Source organism: Solea senegalensis, linkage group LG4, assembly GCF_019176455.1.
Source record: "Solea senegalensis isolate Sse05_10M linkage group LG4, IFAPA_SoseM_1, whole genome shotgun sequence".
NCBI classification, from domain to species: domain Eukaryota; kingdom Metazoa; phylum Chordata; class Actinopteri; order Pleuronectiformes; family Soleidae; genus Solea; species Solea senegalensis.
The window spans coordinates 17,775,766-17,791,614 of NC_058024.1; the positions used below are offsets into that span (position 1 = coordinate 17,775,766).

Genomic DNA, 15,849 nt, shown 5'->3' on the forward strand with positions numbered 1-15,849 from the left:
AATAGATCAGTGCATTTCTCCTACGCACCTGGGTTGTTTATTTTCACTATACCAAATGACATTTAGTGATATTCATGTGTTCACCAATTTTCATTTATCAAAGATATAAAACACCACTCCCATCCTCATTGTGTAGCTGCCCAGCTCGAGTGTGCAAAACAATGATACGACTGCATGGCTGGTTACTTTTTCCAATGCAGCATAATGTCAAATGCTTTTCTATTTCCACAAACCCTGTCTGTTTATTCGATCTTGGTGGATGGTATGTTCAGCATAGGTAAACCTGGGGATGTTTAATCTGTCTACACCCCTCCCTGCTCCCTGTCTTTGAACCAGAGCTAGAGTTCTTTGTCTTTCCTCCAGGAGGCGTGGCTTTGAAAGGGCTGATTCCGAATACACAGACAAACTGCAGCACTACACCAGCGGCCACAGTGAGTAGACCGCCACTCCTCCTTGTTTACCGCTGATTCCTCTTTCCTCACTGAGCACACCTGTCTCCATGACGACCACCTCACACAGTCATCTCCATGGCTATCATTCAGCCCTCCTCTGCCTCACACACCTGTCTCCATGGCTACCACCTTGCATGCTGGCGTCCTTGGCAACAGACCAGCACAGCACCACTTTTTTTTTGTCTCCCACCTTTGAGTACTCCTGTTGTTTGACTGCTCTTTTTAAGCAAAACCGGAGTTTGAGTGTGTGTCTTTCGCATCATCACATTTCATTACCAACTAAATCAAAAAAATTATAGTAGCAAATGGCATAGCTGACCATAAATTAGAAATACACGAGGAGTAATTCCATCATGGCTCCATCTAAGATATTAAAATAATCCATCTTTCTCTGGCATAAGCGGAAAAACACAAATCTATTTCTCATGGCCCATCTTAATTTGTGTATTGGATTGCACAACTTCAGCCTTTCGAATGTTAATAAAGGCAAATGCTTTTTAATACCATCAGATTGTGCTTTGCAAACAAGGCCAGTTTGTGATTGAGTGCCAGTAAAAGGTTTTGATATTTCACAGCTATTAACAGCTGAAGCCAATACGCCCCTGTGTGCATTCTGTCCTCAAACAGTGCTGTGCCCCTGCTGCCCCTGTGTTTTGGTGGTCTCTGCCATAGAGGAAGGGTGGTCTGTTGAAAAGTGCTTCAGCTCGGAGAGAGATTGCAGGGTTTTAGTGAGTGTGGGGAGGTGGGGGTTTGTGTGATAAGATCCACTCCATCTGTTCATCACTGCAGCACGTTTCTTCAGAGTAGTGTGCCAGGTTTTGAAGCGGTGTGCATGCTCTTCTACCTCTGCAGCAGCCAGGCAGGAGTTCAGTTTCCATTCAGATAGCCTCGGGCCCGACGTGGAGGTGAGAGACGAGTAATCGGATTTAAAACTCGGGACACTTAAGTCCCTGAACACTTAAAGGCCACCTTAAGCCAATTTACCTGGCATCAGGGTTTAGGGGAGCCAATTTATTTATTGGAGTAAAGCTGAGCGATGCTGATATAGTGCCCAGGTTTCTGTCTCGAGTACTAATGGTGCTATAATTCACAGGAGATGATTATACTGTATATACTGCAATATGTACAATATGTTAGGGCTGTCAATCGGTAAAAGAAAATAGACTAATACATTGCAGACTTTGCTGAGATTAAGGACATTGATTTATCTCATTACTGAAGCTTGTAATAATTGATGTTTAAATGTAAAAATCACAGAATAAATGCAGAATGGACTCATAGGAAATGTATAAATTCAGAAACTATTGTTTAATATCATTTTAAAAGTTTAAACTTTCTCTCCTGTGAATGATAGATGGAACTTGCATGCACTTTTATGCACACACATATGCATTAACAGAAAAACCCAGCCCAAACTAAAGAGCCACAAAGGCCTTTAAAAGTTTCATCATTTCATCATCATCCATCTTTACCGCTTTATCCTCCACATCAGGGTCGTGGGGGCACTGTTGCTAATCTCAGATGACATAGGGCGAAAGGCGGGGGACACCCTGGACAGTTTGCCAGTCCATCACAGGGCCACATACTATACAGAGACAAACTACTATCCATGCTCACACCTAGGGTTAATTTAGAGTTTCCAATTTACCTAATCCCCAAATCCACATGTTTTTGGACTGTGGGAGGAAAGCCACAAACACAGGGGGAGAAAATGCAAACTCCATGCAGAAAGACCTTTGTTCTGACCAGGTCACAAACTCAGGCCTTCTTGCTGCAAAGGCAAGAGTGCTGACCACTACACCAACCGCATGGCCCGCCTTTAAAAGTATGTAGAATAAAATCATGTCTTATTCGTACTCATATTATAGTATTGCGCTTCTGTTTTATTCAGAGTTGAATGCAAGTTTCCAATCTTAAACAGCTTACTGCACCTTGATCCACGCGTAATTATCATGACTCACATAGGACCAGTTCCTCAACCTTCTTCATTTTGTTAAAGATTTTTACTATCACACTGTCAAGTCCAAACGTGGGTAAGGCTTGTACTGGTCAGCTTTATAGAAGAAGGCAATCAATGTAGATATACAAAATAAAATCATGAAAGAAAGAAAAAAAAACTATTAATGATATTCATTCAATACAATGCTTGTTTTCCTGACACAAGAGTTCCTTTCAAGGGTAAAATTTCAGGAGACACGTCTCCTTATCCTTTGGATGATATATCTGACTCCATCATCCTCTACAATGCTATTTTAGCAACAGTTTTTAGTCGTCAAGTGTGCCAAGTAGTAATTATCCTCTTACTTTGATGTTTTGTCATTTGCCTACAACTGACGCACTCCAGTATGTCAGTCTGTCAGTTTGGGTCAGGGGTCAGGTGAAACAGTGACTTCTTCTTATTTGGATGGTGTGATGACCTTCACACCATCTAGCAAACCATGGTGTTCACGAAGCATCAGTCATAACCACCATTTTCAAATGCACTCCTCTCCTCCATCTCTAAACCTTCACTGACCAGATGTAAAACAAGAAACCCTACACTTGCTCTGGAATGTGTGAATGGAAGGTGAATTCATTCTTAAAGTCTCTCAGTGGATTTGGCTGGTAGAGTGTGTAGAGTTCTAAGTTTGACCATGAGAATCAAAAATTATAGCGTCTCCATCCTTTTTTCCAAGTGACTCCAGGAATGAAGATTTATATAGATCCGTTCACATACGAGGACCCCAACGAGGCTGTGAGGGAGTTTGCCAAGGAGATTGACATATCCTGTGTGAAGATTGAACAGGTTATTGGTGCAGGTAATGAAAAACTCTGACTGACATATTGATGAATTGCTGCTCTGCAAAACAGCCTGATGGTCTGCGGATTTATAAATACACCTGGCTGCTGACTTTTAGTTACTCACTTTGCGTGTGACCTCCTTACAGGAGAGTTTGGAGAAGTGTGCAGCGGTAACCTGAAGCTCCCAGGTAAAAGGGAAATGTTTGTGGCCATAAAAACTCTGAAGTCTGGCTACACAGAAAAACAACGGCGGGACTTTCTGAGTGAGGCCAGTATCATGGGGCAGTTTGACCATCCCAACGTCATTCACCTGGAGGGCGTGGTCACCAAGAGCAGTCCTGTCATGATCATCACTGAGTTCATGGAAAATGGATCTCTGGACTCCTTCCTCAGAGTAAGCAAACACATTTTTATCTTATTTGTGTTGATTCAATGACTCAAGTTGAACAAAAATATCATTATATGACCAGCAGCGCTGGTCTGTGCTCTATATTGTGTTTATACCAAATTGACTCCAAAACTTACTTTGCTTCTTGACTGAAACCTTATCTTGTAAATGAAGTCATTTGCTAGGCAGAAAGAAAGTTCTCAATAAACTTACTCAGCAGTTCAATAGAAAAACAGATTATTTAGCTGTAATTCATAAAGTGTTATGTCTATATGATATTGTAATATAACCACTGAATTCAACAGCGACATATTTGGCCAAACGGTAATGATGACAGTTGGCCCGACAGCGTTTGATACCAGAGTGACAGGACCTAATGAAACTGCTGACAGCTCTGCAGTGTAACTGCTTGAGCTCTAGTTAATGATGGTTTCACAGGCTGACACGACAAGCTGCTTCACTGCACTAAATCCTGTAGGTCTCGATTCAGGGCTTTTACTGTGATGAGCTTAAAAAAAAGTAGTATGATGACCTTAAAGGCTTAACACAAGTTTCTGACAACACCATCCACCAAGGTTTGTAACGGCAACTGCTGAACTACCTGCCAGCACCGTGTCAGAATTCATCCTGAGGCATCACCCCCGGCGAGGCTGTGAGAATATTATTCTATTTTGGTTAAATTTAGCATGACAGTAGTTATTATTATAGCTGGTAACATGAACATTTGTCATTTTAAACTTTGACCTACATATTGTAAAATCTTAATTTTGTGAATTGTCTATTTAAATAAGATTAATCTGTCAGCTGTAGGATTATTCAACTCAGGTCATTCGGAGACCTGGCACCTGCACATTAACAAATAAACACAGACACATGTGAACATACAGTTCATTAGTCCAATTAGTTAATACGCTTAAGTGCCGTAATCTTCGCGTAAATGTTATTACTCAGAATCTCTGCGTGTCAGTCACTAGTCACGTCTGGGTGGTTCTCATCTACAACTCACAGAATATCTGTTTGTGTTTGATAGTGATTTCTGTGGGTGTGTTTTTCTCTTGTATATTATCTCAGTCATCCGTGATGCTGAAGCAAAAGACACCAGAATATCACCAGTACACTGCTTCTCTTTGTCATACATTCACTCTAAGCTGTTTGCAGCACCATCTCTGGACGCATGAAGGAATTGCACTTGTCATTTCTTCTTTTTTTGACGACATGAAATATGCAGCAATCACACGTTCTTGGGGATTTTTAACTTTCATAACTGAGCCAGCACAAGGATAGTACAGAACAGGGCAAGCTTCTCCATTTACGACCTGAATAAATAATTTAAACACTTTGCAAGTCTTAAAATGAGATGTCAGAGTTAAAAATGAAGCTGGTTATGAGATGTCACACAGCCCTTCCCCAACTGCCTGGAGAGGTTAGTGGAATGAAAAAAATGTCACACTTGGATACACTAAAGTTGCTCTCTTTGCATCTTTGGGATTCCGTTTTATATGAATTGATTAAAATAAAAAAAAAAATTTGCCAAGAAAGGTGCATTTTTTATCTGATGTAATTGGAACTCTCTATTTAATGTAAGCACAGGAAGAATGCTACCTTATTTCATGATGTAAAAAGAGCATTATGTTGTTTTAGGGATACTATTTTGTCTCATTATCTATGTCATATAATTTGTAAATTACAGTAACAGAAGAGGCCAACTATATTTTTAATCTGAAAACACACTTTCCTTGCGTCTTCATAACAGTTTCTAGCACTTTAAACCCCACTCCTCCCTCAATGTAAGCCTCCCTCTGAGAGATGGCATCAAACTAATACTGAAGAAATGCACATGCAAGCTCCTGTCAGTGCACTGTGCAGATGAGAGTCTGTATTTGCATTCCGCCACCAACCTCTGAGACACTAAGCATCAGCTCTTTCGGGAATTTGATCTCACGGTGAAGGGTGTTTGTATATGTAGATGTTTGCTAAACATATTTGACAGCACATTCTATTGCAAACAGCACCTCACAGTGACAGTTTATGACAACTGTCGGTGACAGTGTCAAAGCTAAAACATGGTTTGTGTCATCTTAAAGGTGATAAAATATTGCATACTGAGCTGCTGAGCTACTGCAGGATTTTCCTTCCCTTCTGCTTCTTGCAGCGAAACCTGTACAATAGAGAGAGTGAGACCAGGGAGGATACATTCATCAGAGAAAAGCAGTTTTCTGGAACAAACCATCAGCTGAGACACCGGACGAATTAAAAAAATATGAAACTTTCTTTTCATATAAATTGCACAATTATTTTTCCTGCTAACCTGACCCCAAAGACTTTGGAGGAATCCTTGTAATTAAATTTTATGCACACACAGCACTCAGATTAGATGACATTGTGAATTTGTGAGAAGGATTTTTATGAATAATGCATTCTGGTTAATTGCTGTGGTACATGAAGAGGAGAAGCTTGACTCAGCTAATGAGAAGCAAAATGTTTGAAAGGGAAATAGGCCAGTGGAGCGGTCATACAGACTCTTAAATATGGTCACGCTCAAGGCCCTGCTCGCCTGCCCTTTCAAATTCCCATTCTTAGCCTTTCTGTCTGTCCACACCCGGCCCTGAGCTCCCATGATCCGTTCTCTGGAATCCTCTGTTCTCCAGGCGTCGTGGTGGGTGGTGGGGAGAGTGCAGGTGTGCACAGTTGGACGCACAGCTGCACTGCCACTCCAGACGCTCCCTATGTATGAGGTAAAGCCCTCACCAAACCATGGAGGGGAACAGCTGTAGACAGTCAGCCAGCTAGTCCCAGCTTAGCCCTCCCTGCCCAGCTTGGTAGCAGCCAGCTAAGGCCGACCCAAACCTCGGTGTTTATATCCAGCTGGGCCTCTTCAGGAAAAAGTTGAAGTTCATTAAAACTTGTAGACAGTCGGCACATATTGTACATGATGGATTCTGAGTAGAACTGTCAAAATTAAATAATTGTATTTTTTGAAGACACGTCAATTCCAGATTTATTAATAAATAAAATCAATTTAAGGCATGATGGGCCAAAATTGTTTCTAAAAATGGTTGTTCCATTTTGTTTTCTCATGAAATACTCCATGCAAAAATATTTTTTTTGCTTTTTTGTTTTAACATGTTCTTCTCCTTTTTTTCTACAGCAAAATGATGGCCAATTTACTGTTATCCAGCTGGTTGGTATGCTCCGCGGCATCGCCTCAGGCATGAAATACCTTGCAGACATGAATTATGTGCACCGTGACCTTGCTGCAAGAAACATCCTGGTCAACAGCAACCTTGTGTGCAAGGTGTCGGACTTTGGTCTCTCACGCTTCCTGGAGGACGATACGTCAGACCCTACCTACACCAGTGCTTTGGTATGATACACTGAGACACACACTCATTCAGCCTGGGACTAATATTTAAAGTTTAATATGTTGTTGTTGTAAAAAAATCCAATGGCGTGATCCGATCTGCCCCTTCAATTCTCTTTATTCTGGTGCTGCTTTACTTTTTTTCCTATTTAGTACAGTGCATTTTTTTATTTGCTGCAGTTGAGACAAACATCACCCATTCAAATGTTCTTTAAGCAGATCGTGTACCATACGTGACTCCTCTGGGTTTAGTCATATCCAACCTCCAGTTTGAGTTACCATCAGCATAGTTGCCCTGAACGGTGACTCTTTCTGGAGCCAAGACACTGTGACGGTCAGGTTTCCGTCTTGCTTTCCCAACTGAGGTTGCGCCCTTTATGTTCACAGGGTGGGAAGATCCCTATCCGATGGACTGCACCTGAAGCTATCCAGTACAGGAAGTTCACCTCTGCTAGTGATGTGTGGAGCTACGGGATCGTCATGTGGGAAGTCATGTCCTACGGAGAGAGGCCTTACTGGGACATGACCAATCAGGATGTAAGTCTTTTACTTGCCTTCAGTGATTTTTTTTTAACTCCCTCTTTAATCTTCAATCAAATTTCTGAATATTTTTAGACAATGCCACAACATGAATACATTTATTTCTTTATGAGTTTCATCTAAGGCTCAAACTCCTCAGAGAAAGATTTTGTCATTGTATCTGCTTTCCCTTAGCCAAACAGTGGGTTTTACACATGGGTTTTATATGAAAATTCCCCCACTGTCACCACAGAGACATAATCAGATCATTTTAAATGCACAGCAGTGCACAGTGGACAATTTCTGCTCTTGACTGGAGCCTCCATTTCCGATCTCCCTCTGGGTAGCAGAGGAGAGAGCAAATTATGGGGAGAGAGATAATGAAAATAGTTTCAAATTGAATGTGAGAACACTAATGTGTTAAGAGGGACTAAGGACCTCAACGGTTATCTTATTAGCAGCTTCAGATAGTGTTTCTGCTCCATCGGGGTCCTCGTTTGGAGGTCTTATGAATGAGATTAATCTGGGTCTGAATAGAGCTCCTTTAATGGCACTGGTAATGAGCAAAGGATTGTGCGTCCTCATCACAAGTCAGGTTGTTTCTGTTAACTGCGCAGTAACTATGTGTGTCCACCAACAACATCCAGTCAAAAATATGTTGGGGTGACTTTAATGAGAGAGAGAGCATTAAATAGCTAAAGACCAGTAGATGAGGTTACAGCAGGCAAGGGGAATTTTGTTCATGTACTTAATGACATAACTGGTGTTAACAAGTCTTAATAAAAGTAGAGCATTATGTACATTTTTTACTATGATTTACTATGATGAACAGTAGGCCTGTGCGTAATGTTTTTTTTTTGGTTATGTATTCATTTGTTAATAAATTTACCAATTACTTGATTCGTTTTTGGACCAGATTATTGATTGATGAAACAACAATGGCACAAACAATTCAATTTATTGAGGAGCAAATAAACCTGAAAATATTCCATTTGAAAAAGCTGAAATGAGAGAACTTGACAGACTCTCACTAATTTATCAATAATCAAACTAATTCACAATTAATTGAATTAAATGGAATTTGTTGCAGCCCTAATAAAGTCTTGTCTGGATTACAGTAACATAGCAGTGACTAAAGCAGTTCACTTCAGTGAATCTGGTTTGCAAACTCTCCCAAAAAGGCAGTGTCTTTTGCCCCTTGTGAAGTTTGTGATGTTTATATGAGCTGATGGTAGTTCTATGAAAGAATTATTGTGCCTCTAAACTTTGCATATGGTTTAATTTAAATCAAAATATCCAATACTTCACAAAATGCTTTGAGAAATTACAGAAAAAAATCCTCCTGTGACCCCTCAGATTTATCTTGTGAATTTTCAGAGGCTTAATTTGGGAACCGCTGGAGTGAAAGCAACATTCAAATAGCTATAAACAATAAAATGATGTGTACAAAGTCACCCATCACTAGCAATAATATCACATTTTATATTATATTACAGAGGCCATTTGGTCTGCTGAAGGTTTATTTTGACATTTTATAGGTTCCATATTTTCTTTGCAAATACTTGTGTATGTTTAGCAAAATAGGATTTGTGATGGGAGCTATTTTACTTCTGACTGGGTATTTTTGAACAGTTTTACAAATTGTTATTGTTATTGTTTTCCCTAAGTAAAGATTTGAAGTACTTGAATTATTTTATCCATCAAGCCACTTCTCCTTTTCAGAGCCTCAAAGCAACTCTCAGAGATCTGTGTCTCCCCCTGCAGGTGATCAATGCCATAGAGCAGGACTATCGACTGCCACCACCCATGGACTGTCCCAGTGCTCTTCACCAGCTCATGCTGGACTGTTGGCAGAAAGACCGCAACAATCGACCCAAGTTCAGTCAGATTGTCAACAACCTCGACAAGATGATCCGCAGTCCCAACTTGCTAAAGGCCATGACTCCGTTATCGTCAGGGTAAGTGGCAGGAGAACAGCTGTACTGATTATAGTCAGTACCTATGGAGTCGCCTCCTGTTAAATAAAGTGTTATTCTCTTGCCTTGCTCTGTCCATCAGTCTCTGTATGTGGTTGCAGCATGTATGTTTCATCTTGCCCCTGTAGACATACCACATGAGAGGCCACTGGATCTTTGGACCATTTCACGTTACTATGCATAACATCTAGAACAGCATAATGCATCTGAGTTTCTCCTAGTGTAAAACATTCCCCTCATTCTAACATGAAAATCATGCTCCTGCGACAGTGCCATCCATGGCACAGTTGATATTTGCCGTACACAGTGTCTCTTGTTTCTGCTGGCGCCGAGTGGTTATGTAAATGAAAGCCTTTTGGTTTGATAGATCAAATCCTTCCCACGAATGCTTCGGGCGAATCCGGGATAGAAGCAATTCTGTCATTTTCAAAACAAAACATTTCGAAATGTTTCTGCTCTGGGTGTTAGTTTCCTCCGAGAGCCAGTGCTTACTGATTTTCATTATCCCCGTCTGTACATTCATTTGTGGTTCGGGTGCAGGACCAAGGGACTGATTTTCCACAGACACTGAGTGGGTATATTGGATCCCTAGAGATTATCACTTCATTTGGAAAATACACTTTATGAAGGATCATGTTGGAAAATATTGGCTCATAGGATTCTCTCATTTCAGCCATGTTTATTTATAGTTTTTCTTAATGTTCTCTGCTTGTGTCCACCTCAGTGTTCATCTCCCACTCCTGGACCGAAGCATCCCCGACTTCTCCAGCTTCAGCACTGTGGATGAGTGGCTGGACGCCATCAAGATGGGCCAGTACAAAGACAACTTTGCCAGTGCTAACTTCAATACATTTGACGTGGTGTCTCAGATGACTATGGAGTAAGTGCTGATGATTCCTGCTGTTCTGGATCCGATAAGTTGGGTTTGCTGCACCTCTTGCATTCTTAAAGCATGAACGAGCAGCAGACTTTGCCTCTGGCATGGCATTAAACACACTAGCTGCTCTGCATGTTATTAGCCGATCATAATATTTCCGTTGTGAGGCTGAACAGTGGGTACAATAGCTCAAAGCTACAACAGTGCCCTTTATTCTCTGCCGGTGTTTAGAAAAATCATTACAAAACACAAGATGTGATCAAAAAACAAAAAAATACCACCCGTGGAGAAATAGATATAAATCACTTCCTGTCTATGGAGAACAGTATCATGAGCCAGAAAAGAATACAGAGATGTTTGAGTTCTTTGAACAGAACAGATGGTTCTGCGTTATCCAATAAGTGTGATTATTGCTGAGACTCAGTAATGGGGCAAAGGAATGTTATAGTCGTAAACCTTAATTACATGAAATTTATTTATTTTTTTTACCGATAAAAAAAAAGGGGCCAGTTTGGATGTCAGGAGTAAGAATGAGCTGCTGTGCAGATTAATACAACAGGTCACCTCAAGTATGTGGATTAACGCTCCCATCGTTGTGTGAGCCTCTGTCTGACACTTCAGTCAGCTGCCCTTACTTTTGCTTAGCTGTGCTGTTTGTATCGCAAACAATCACGTGACAGGTTGTGTTAACAGTGTTGGAAAGAGAGCTGTCATACTGCAGAAAAGGGGTGAAAGTTAGCGCGTTCACCTGGGTGACCGTGGCAAATGGATTTGGAGCCAATAAATTCTGTGCGACTGTTGCTGAACTCCAGTGGTAGCGCTTTTTTTCCCACCCACTGAACACAAAAAACCAGTGGGTCTTAGTCGATTTTGTCTGGTATGAAAAGGGCTTTAGAAATCACAAGCTGTTCAACACCAGTCATTCAGTGGTGGCGTGAAACGTGAGAATACAACAATTAATCATGTAGTATTGTAAGTTAATCAATAATTTATATTTTAATTAGCTGCAGCCTCATTTTGAAGCACATGCAACCCTCCTTGATACCATGTGGTACCTTTTGATTTTATTGTCCACTGTGAAGAATATTGTGTTTATGATAAAAGTCTTTTGTCATTTTGAGCATTTGCTCTGGTGAATCGCAGGAAACGCATTATATTATTTGGAACGTATACATTTTCTGTCCTCAATGACAGATGAACGTGCAGCTGTTTGTTGGCAAAAATAATATCCCTGCTGTTTTTTTTCACCATATGTTATTGTCTTTTTGTTTTTCACTACGCTGTGTTGAGTTGTGACGGAAACACAGACAGATGAAGGACGGATAAAAGACTGTGTACAGTGTGTGGTAACATCAGCTTGACATCTCCTTCTGTCTCTCATCACAGGGACATCCTGAGGGTTGGTGTGACATTAGCAGGCCATCAAAAGAAAATCCTCAACAGCGTCCAGATGATGCGGGCACAGATGAACCAGATCCAATCAGTGGAGGTTTGACCCTTCAGAGCGGCGCAGAAGGCAGAGGGAGGGGGAAAAAAAGGCGGTTGGGACGTAAGGTCCTGGGTGCGGAAGATGGAGTAGATCTTTTTTTCTTTCTTTCTTCTTGCGTGACAGTGTGTCTGGTCTTCCCACAAGACTACCATTTATCCTTCGTTCCCCTCTTCACTTCCCTCTCTCATTCTGGCATCCTCTCACCCTGAATATCTCTCTCTCTCTCTCCATCTCTCTCTATCCTTGAAATTATCACTGGAGAGAAAATCCATGTTACAAGGCATCAGAACATCAGCCAATGCACCTCTGGAGCCAAAAACATGGGATGTCAGAAGTGACCAGCAACATTTTTTTTTTCCCAATCTTCCACCAATTTTCATTTAATGTTGAACTTTCTTGTTTTTGGTTTGTTTGTTTGTTCTGATAATTTTGTAAAGATTTTTTAAAGAAAAAAAAAGAAAAACTGATAAAAGGCAAGGAGTTTATCTAAATTTATAGATTGATATAAGGTTGTATGCTAGATGAACTGAGTAGGAAAGCTACCCTTTAAAAGGGCAAAAAAAAAGAAGAAAACAAGGAAGAGTTGAGGGGATGAGTCCTTCCTCGACAGTGTGGATATTGTCTTTGTTGTTTTCATTTTTGGACATGTGAGGAAACACAGTTCTCTGTGGCCTTCTAAAAGACACCCTGCAGAGGCGACTGTGGAATCGAACGTGCACTTCCAACTGTTTCCCCAGAGAGAAAAGAAATTAAAAACAAAAAAAACAAAAAAAACACAAAATGGAAAACTTCTGTGTCAAGAAACCATTCATCCAGACTGACAGTTCACGCAGTGAAATCAATCATGAAAAAGAGCAACTTTTCTCACTGCAAGTCATTTTTCTATTTTGTGTGAACTTTTGTGACGATGAAGATTCCCTCCGACCACACTTTCTCTCACTACAGACGCAACTGTGTTTGTTTTGTTTCCTTCTTCCACAGTGAAATACTCACAGCCGCCTGCCAAACAGAACTCCTTCCTTTTTGCACCCTGATCATGATCCTGTTCTGTAAATATCAAATGCACTTGACCTGTCATGACATGACTCACAGACATTTTTGCTGATCAGTACAGGAGCAAAAGCGCTGACTGCAGGGAGGATTCATTCTGTTGTCTCCATCAGTTCCTGTCCATCATTTTTGAAAACAAAACAGCAAACAGACTTCCTAATGGCATACATTGGCGTCCACCTAAGTCATCCTCCGTCATCTCCAGCTCCTTGTGCTTACATGCACGTGTAAACCATGTTCACGACAAGGCGTCAGGACTCTGGTTTGATAGCATGATGAGTGAGTGGTTCATTTCAGACTGCTTTGATTTGCTGCAATTACTAGAACTCTGTTTGGTAAGAGCTTGGATTTGACATACTTCACCGAGTATAACGTGGTTGTGTTATACTTGGTGTTTCTTCTTCTTCCAGTTTTCATTTTGAAGACATTTTTTTTATGTTTAAAGTGTTAAAGTTTTTGATACCACACAGTTATTTTACAAGTCACACATAGATTTTACAATCAGGCATTTGTGGAATTAAACTCAAAATAGCAATGTGATATGATTATTGCAGTTTCTGTATGGATATTATTGGATTGTTATGAATATTTTAGATTTTCTTTTTCCTGCACTGAGTCTCCTGTGCAACTCACAAAATACACTCTGGATCCTCCACAACTGCTTTTTTTTGGAACGTGAATCATGTTGATGCACATGTAGATACAAACAGCTTTGCTCTGTAACAGGTTTTTGATTTGATTTTATAGACAGAATATGCATTTACTGTATGGTTTCCTGTGAACAAACTTGTCTCATAAGGACAGATGTGTCACTTACTGTTTTGTGTCATCACCGTTAACATTGTGAAAGGGTCAGAGGGGGAAAAAAATGGCACCCGTAGCAAATGCAGTGATTCCCCTGAGATGGTAAATCAGGTTGGGTGTTATGTATACAGTCAGTATGTGATATTGGCAGAGCAGAGCTCCTACTGGGCTCTGCACTGAGACCTGACAGCCAGACATGGGCGTCCAGCTGTGAGTCATCGGTCAGATGTGTGCGGTCACAGCGGGGCAGCCCCACCCTGATCACAGCCACTCTGTCCAGGCACCGATTCCCTCCCTCTCCCCTTGATCACATACATGCCTGTCGGCCACCTGTCTGCCGCTCCCACTGATCTTCTCACAGTCGGCTTTCAGCAGTTGTCTGGTTTTGTCTTGGCGAGTTGAAAAGCATCAACAGCAGCATGAGGACTGACACTCATCATTGAGGCAGTTGCATCTGGTCTTGTTCTGATGTTGCATGCCACGTTAAGGAAAGAGAGGATTCATCCAGACGCTTCCATGTTCACTAGTACCAAATCTTCTGATCCTGACCAGAGTTGTTCTGGTGTCACTACAGACAGCTGAAGCACCAAAGCCCTCGTTAAAGAAAGTGAGAAGCCTCAGTTACTTCACTCTTTGTTATCCTACTTTTCATTGTCCACAGAATGTTTGGCCAGGAATGAAGGGATTTTTTTTTCTCTTTATGCTTCATAATCCTCTCTCTTGTTATTTCCATATGCTGTGCAAGACTTCAGAAGGAATTTATCTCTGGGAGCTTTTTATAACGTAAAACTGGGGGAGGAGAATGATGAGCTGTTAGTCATAGCTAAGAGGCAAGAGAAAAGTGATGCTGTGACCTAAATGCCACTGATGCCAACTTGATTTTTTTCTATTTTTTTTTTTTCCTGAGATGAGGACCGTCTTCCTCTTTCATTTCTTAACACTTAACAGCTCATCGGTTTTATTTAGAGAGGCTGAGACCGTGTCTTCTTGTGGTATGACAGATTTTCTGTTTTCAGGAAAAACACACCAGGTCCATTGAAGCTCATCCACATGCTTGTCAATGGACACCGACAGATAATTAATCAAGCAATTATCCCAGATCTATGCTGCAAGGAACTACCCTGAACAGGGTGGGTATACAGAGTTGATCCCCAAACATACGGCCAGAGATTGTTTTTGATTTATCGTCAGTGTTTTCCTGCAGCTGAAAGTGAAACTGTGTCTGTGCCCGTCAAATGGGTTACTTAACTGTTTCTAGTTTCATCTGAAGGAGTAACAAAAAAAGTTCTTGATTGAATGTGGAGAGTTTGGAAGCACTGCATGAAGTATTTATGTATCGTATTATTTTGATGTCACAAAAAGAGACATGATGTGACAGTTCAGGCTGAGCAATGATCAAATTGTTACTCTTAAGTGTTTCAAGTGCTTCTGGCTTCCTGTTAAACGCAGACAGGCTACTTAGTTTACACTGAAGCTGTGAAAAAGTCCAGTCTCCAGACTATTTTATACAAATCAAGTTACTTAAACAAAATGGTACAGTGTCTGTTTCTCAAAGAATGTGAGGATTATTCTTTATCAGTCCTCTGAAATCAGACTGAATATTTCAATTATAGGAAAATTATGATCATTTTCACAGTGCAAAAGTGCAGTCAGACATATGAATTTTGAATCCTTGACACATAAATCCACAGTGTTGCTTCAGTTGCTTCTCTCCCTTTTTCTCCTGTTGTTCGATTTTTCAGTTAAAAAAAAGGGTATTTAACTTTACAGATGTAGTTTTATTGCAACATTTCATAGTTTTATAGCACCACAAATATGTCATGTAAACATACAGATTTCAGTATCTCTGGTTTAAAACCGTTTTACTGTTTTCCCCCTGGAAAGTGGTGTAGATGCAATATTGTGGTTCTGACACTCATGGTGGTTTCACATGTTAGCGTACTGCAAGTTTCAGCAAAACACTCATTCTCCTCTTACATGTGTGAAGCATACCAGTCAGCCCTGTCCTCTATCTGTGCCAATATCTGAAGGACGGAGGAGAAAAAGCAAGTCTCAGTGTTACAGTTACATGAAAGTGTGCATAAACAGAAAACTGTGCCAGGTTGTACCAACTGGGCGGTTTTTGAACGCCACCCAACTACAGTATGGTCAG

General features: G+C 40.8%; 1 protein-coding gene across 5 annotated transcripts in view; it reads left to right on the top strand.

The window, feature by feature from the left end:
• The window catches only part of ephb2b (eph receptor B2b), a 110,600-nt gene extending 97,981 nt beyond the window's left edge, over nt 1-12,619 (top strand). Inside the window, exons 9-16 of one of the 5 annotated variants that reach the window (XM_044023558.1) lie at nt 337-431; nt 3,128-3,250; nt 3,380-3,627; nt 6,770-6,985; nt 7,370-7,519; nt 9,266-9,459; nt 10,202-10,357; nt 11,741-12,619. In XM_044023558.1, coding sequence (XP_043879493.1) covers nt 337-431; nt 3,128-3,250; nt 3,380-3,627; nt 6,770-6,985; nt 7,370-7,519; nt 9,266-9,459; nt 10,202-10,357; nt 11,741-11,849 — 1,291 coding nt within the window. In that variant the 3' untranslated portion in view covers nt 11,850-12,619. The remainder of the gene's footprint in view (nt 1-336; nt 432-3,127; nt 3,251-3,379; nt 3,628-6,769; nt 6,986-7,369; nt 7,520-9,265; nt 9,460-10,201; nt 10,358-11,740) is intronic. The other 4 variants (XM_044023560.1, XM_044023561.1, XM_044023562.1 and 1 more) reach the window with 4 other exon arrangements.
• Nucleotides 12,620-15,849: the final 3,230 nt, after the last annotated feature.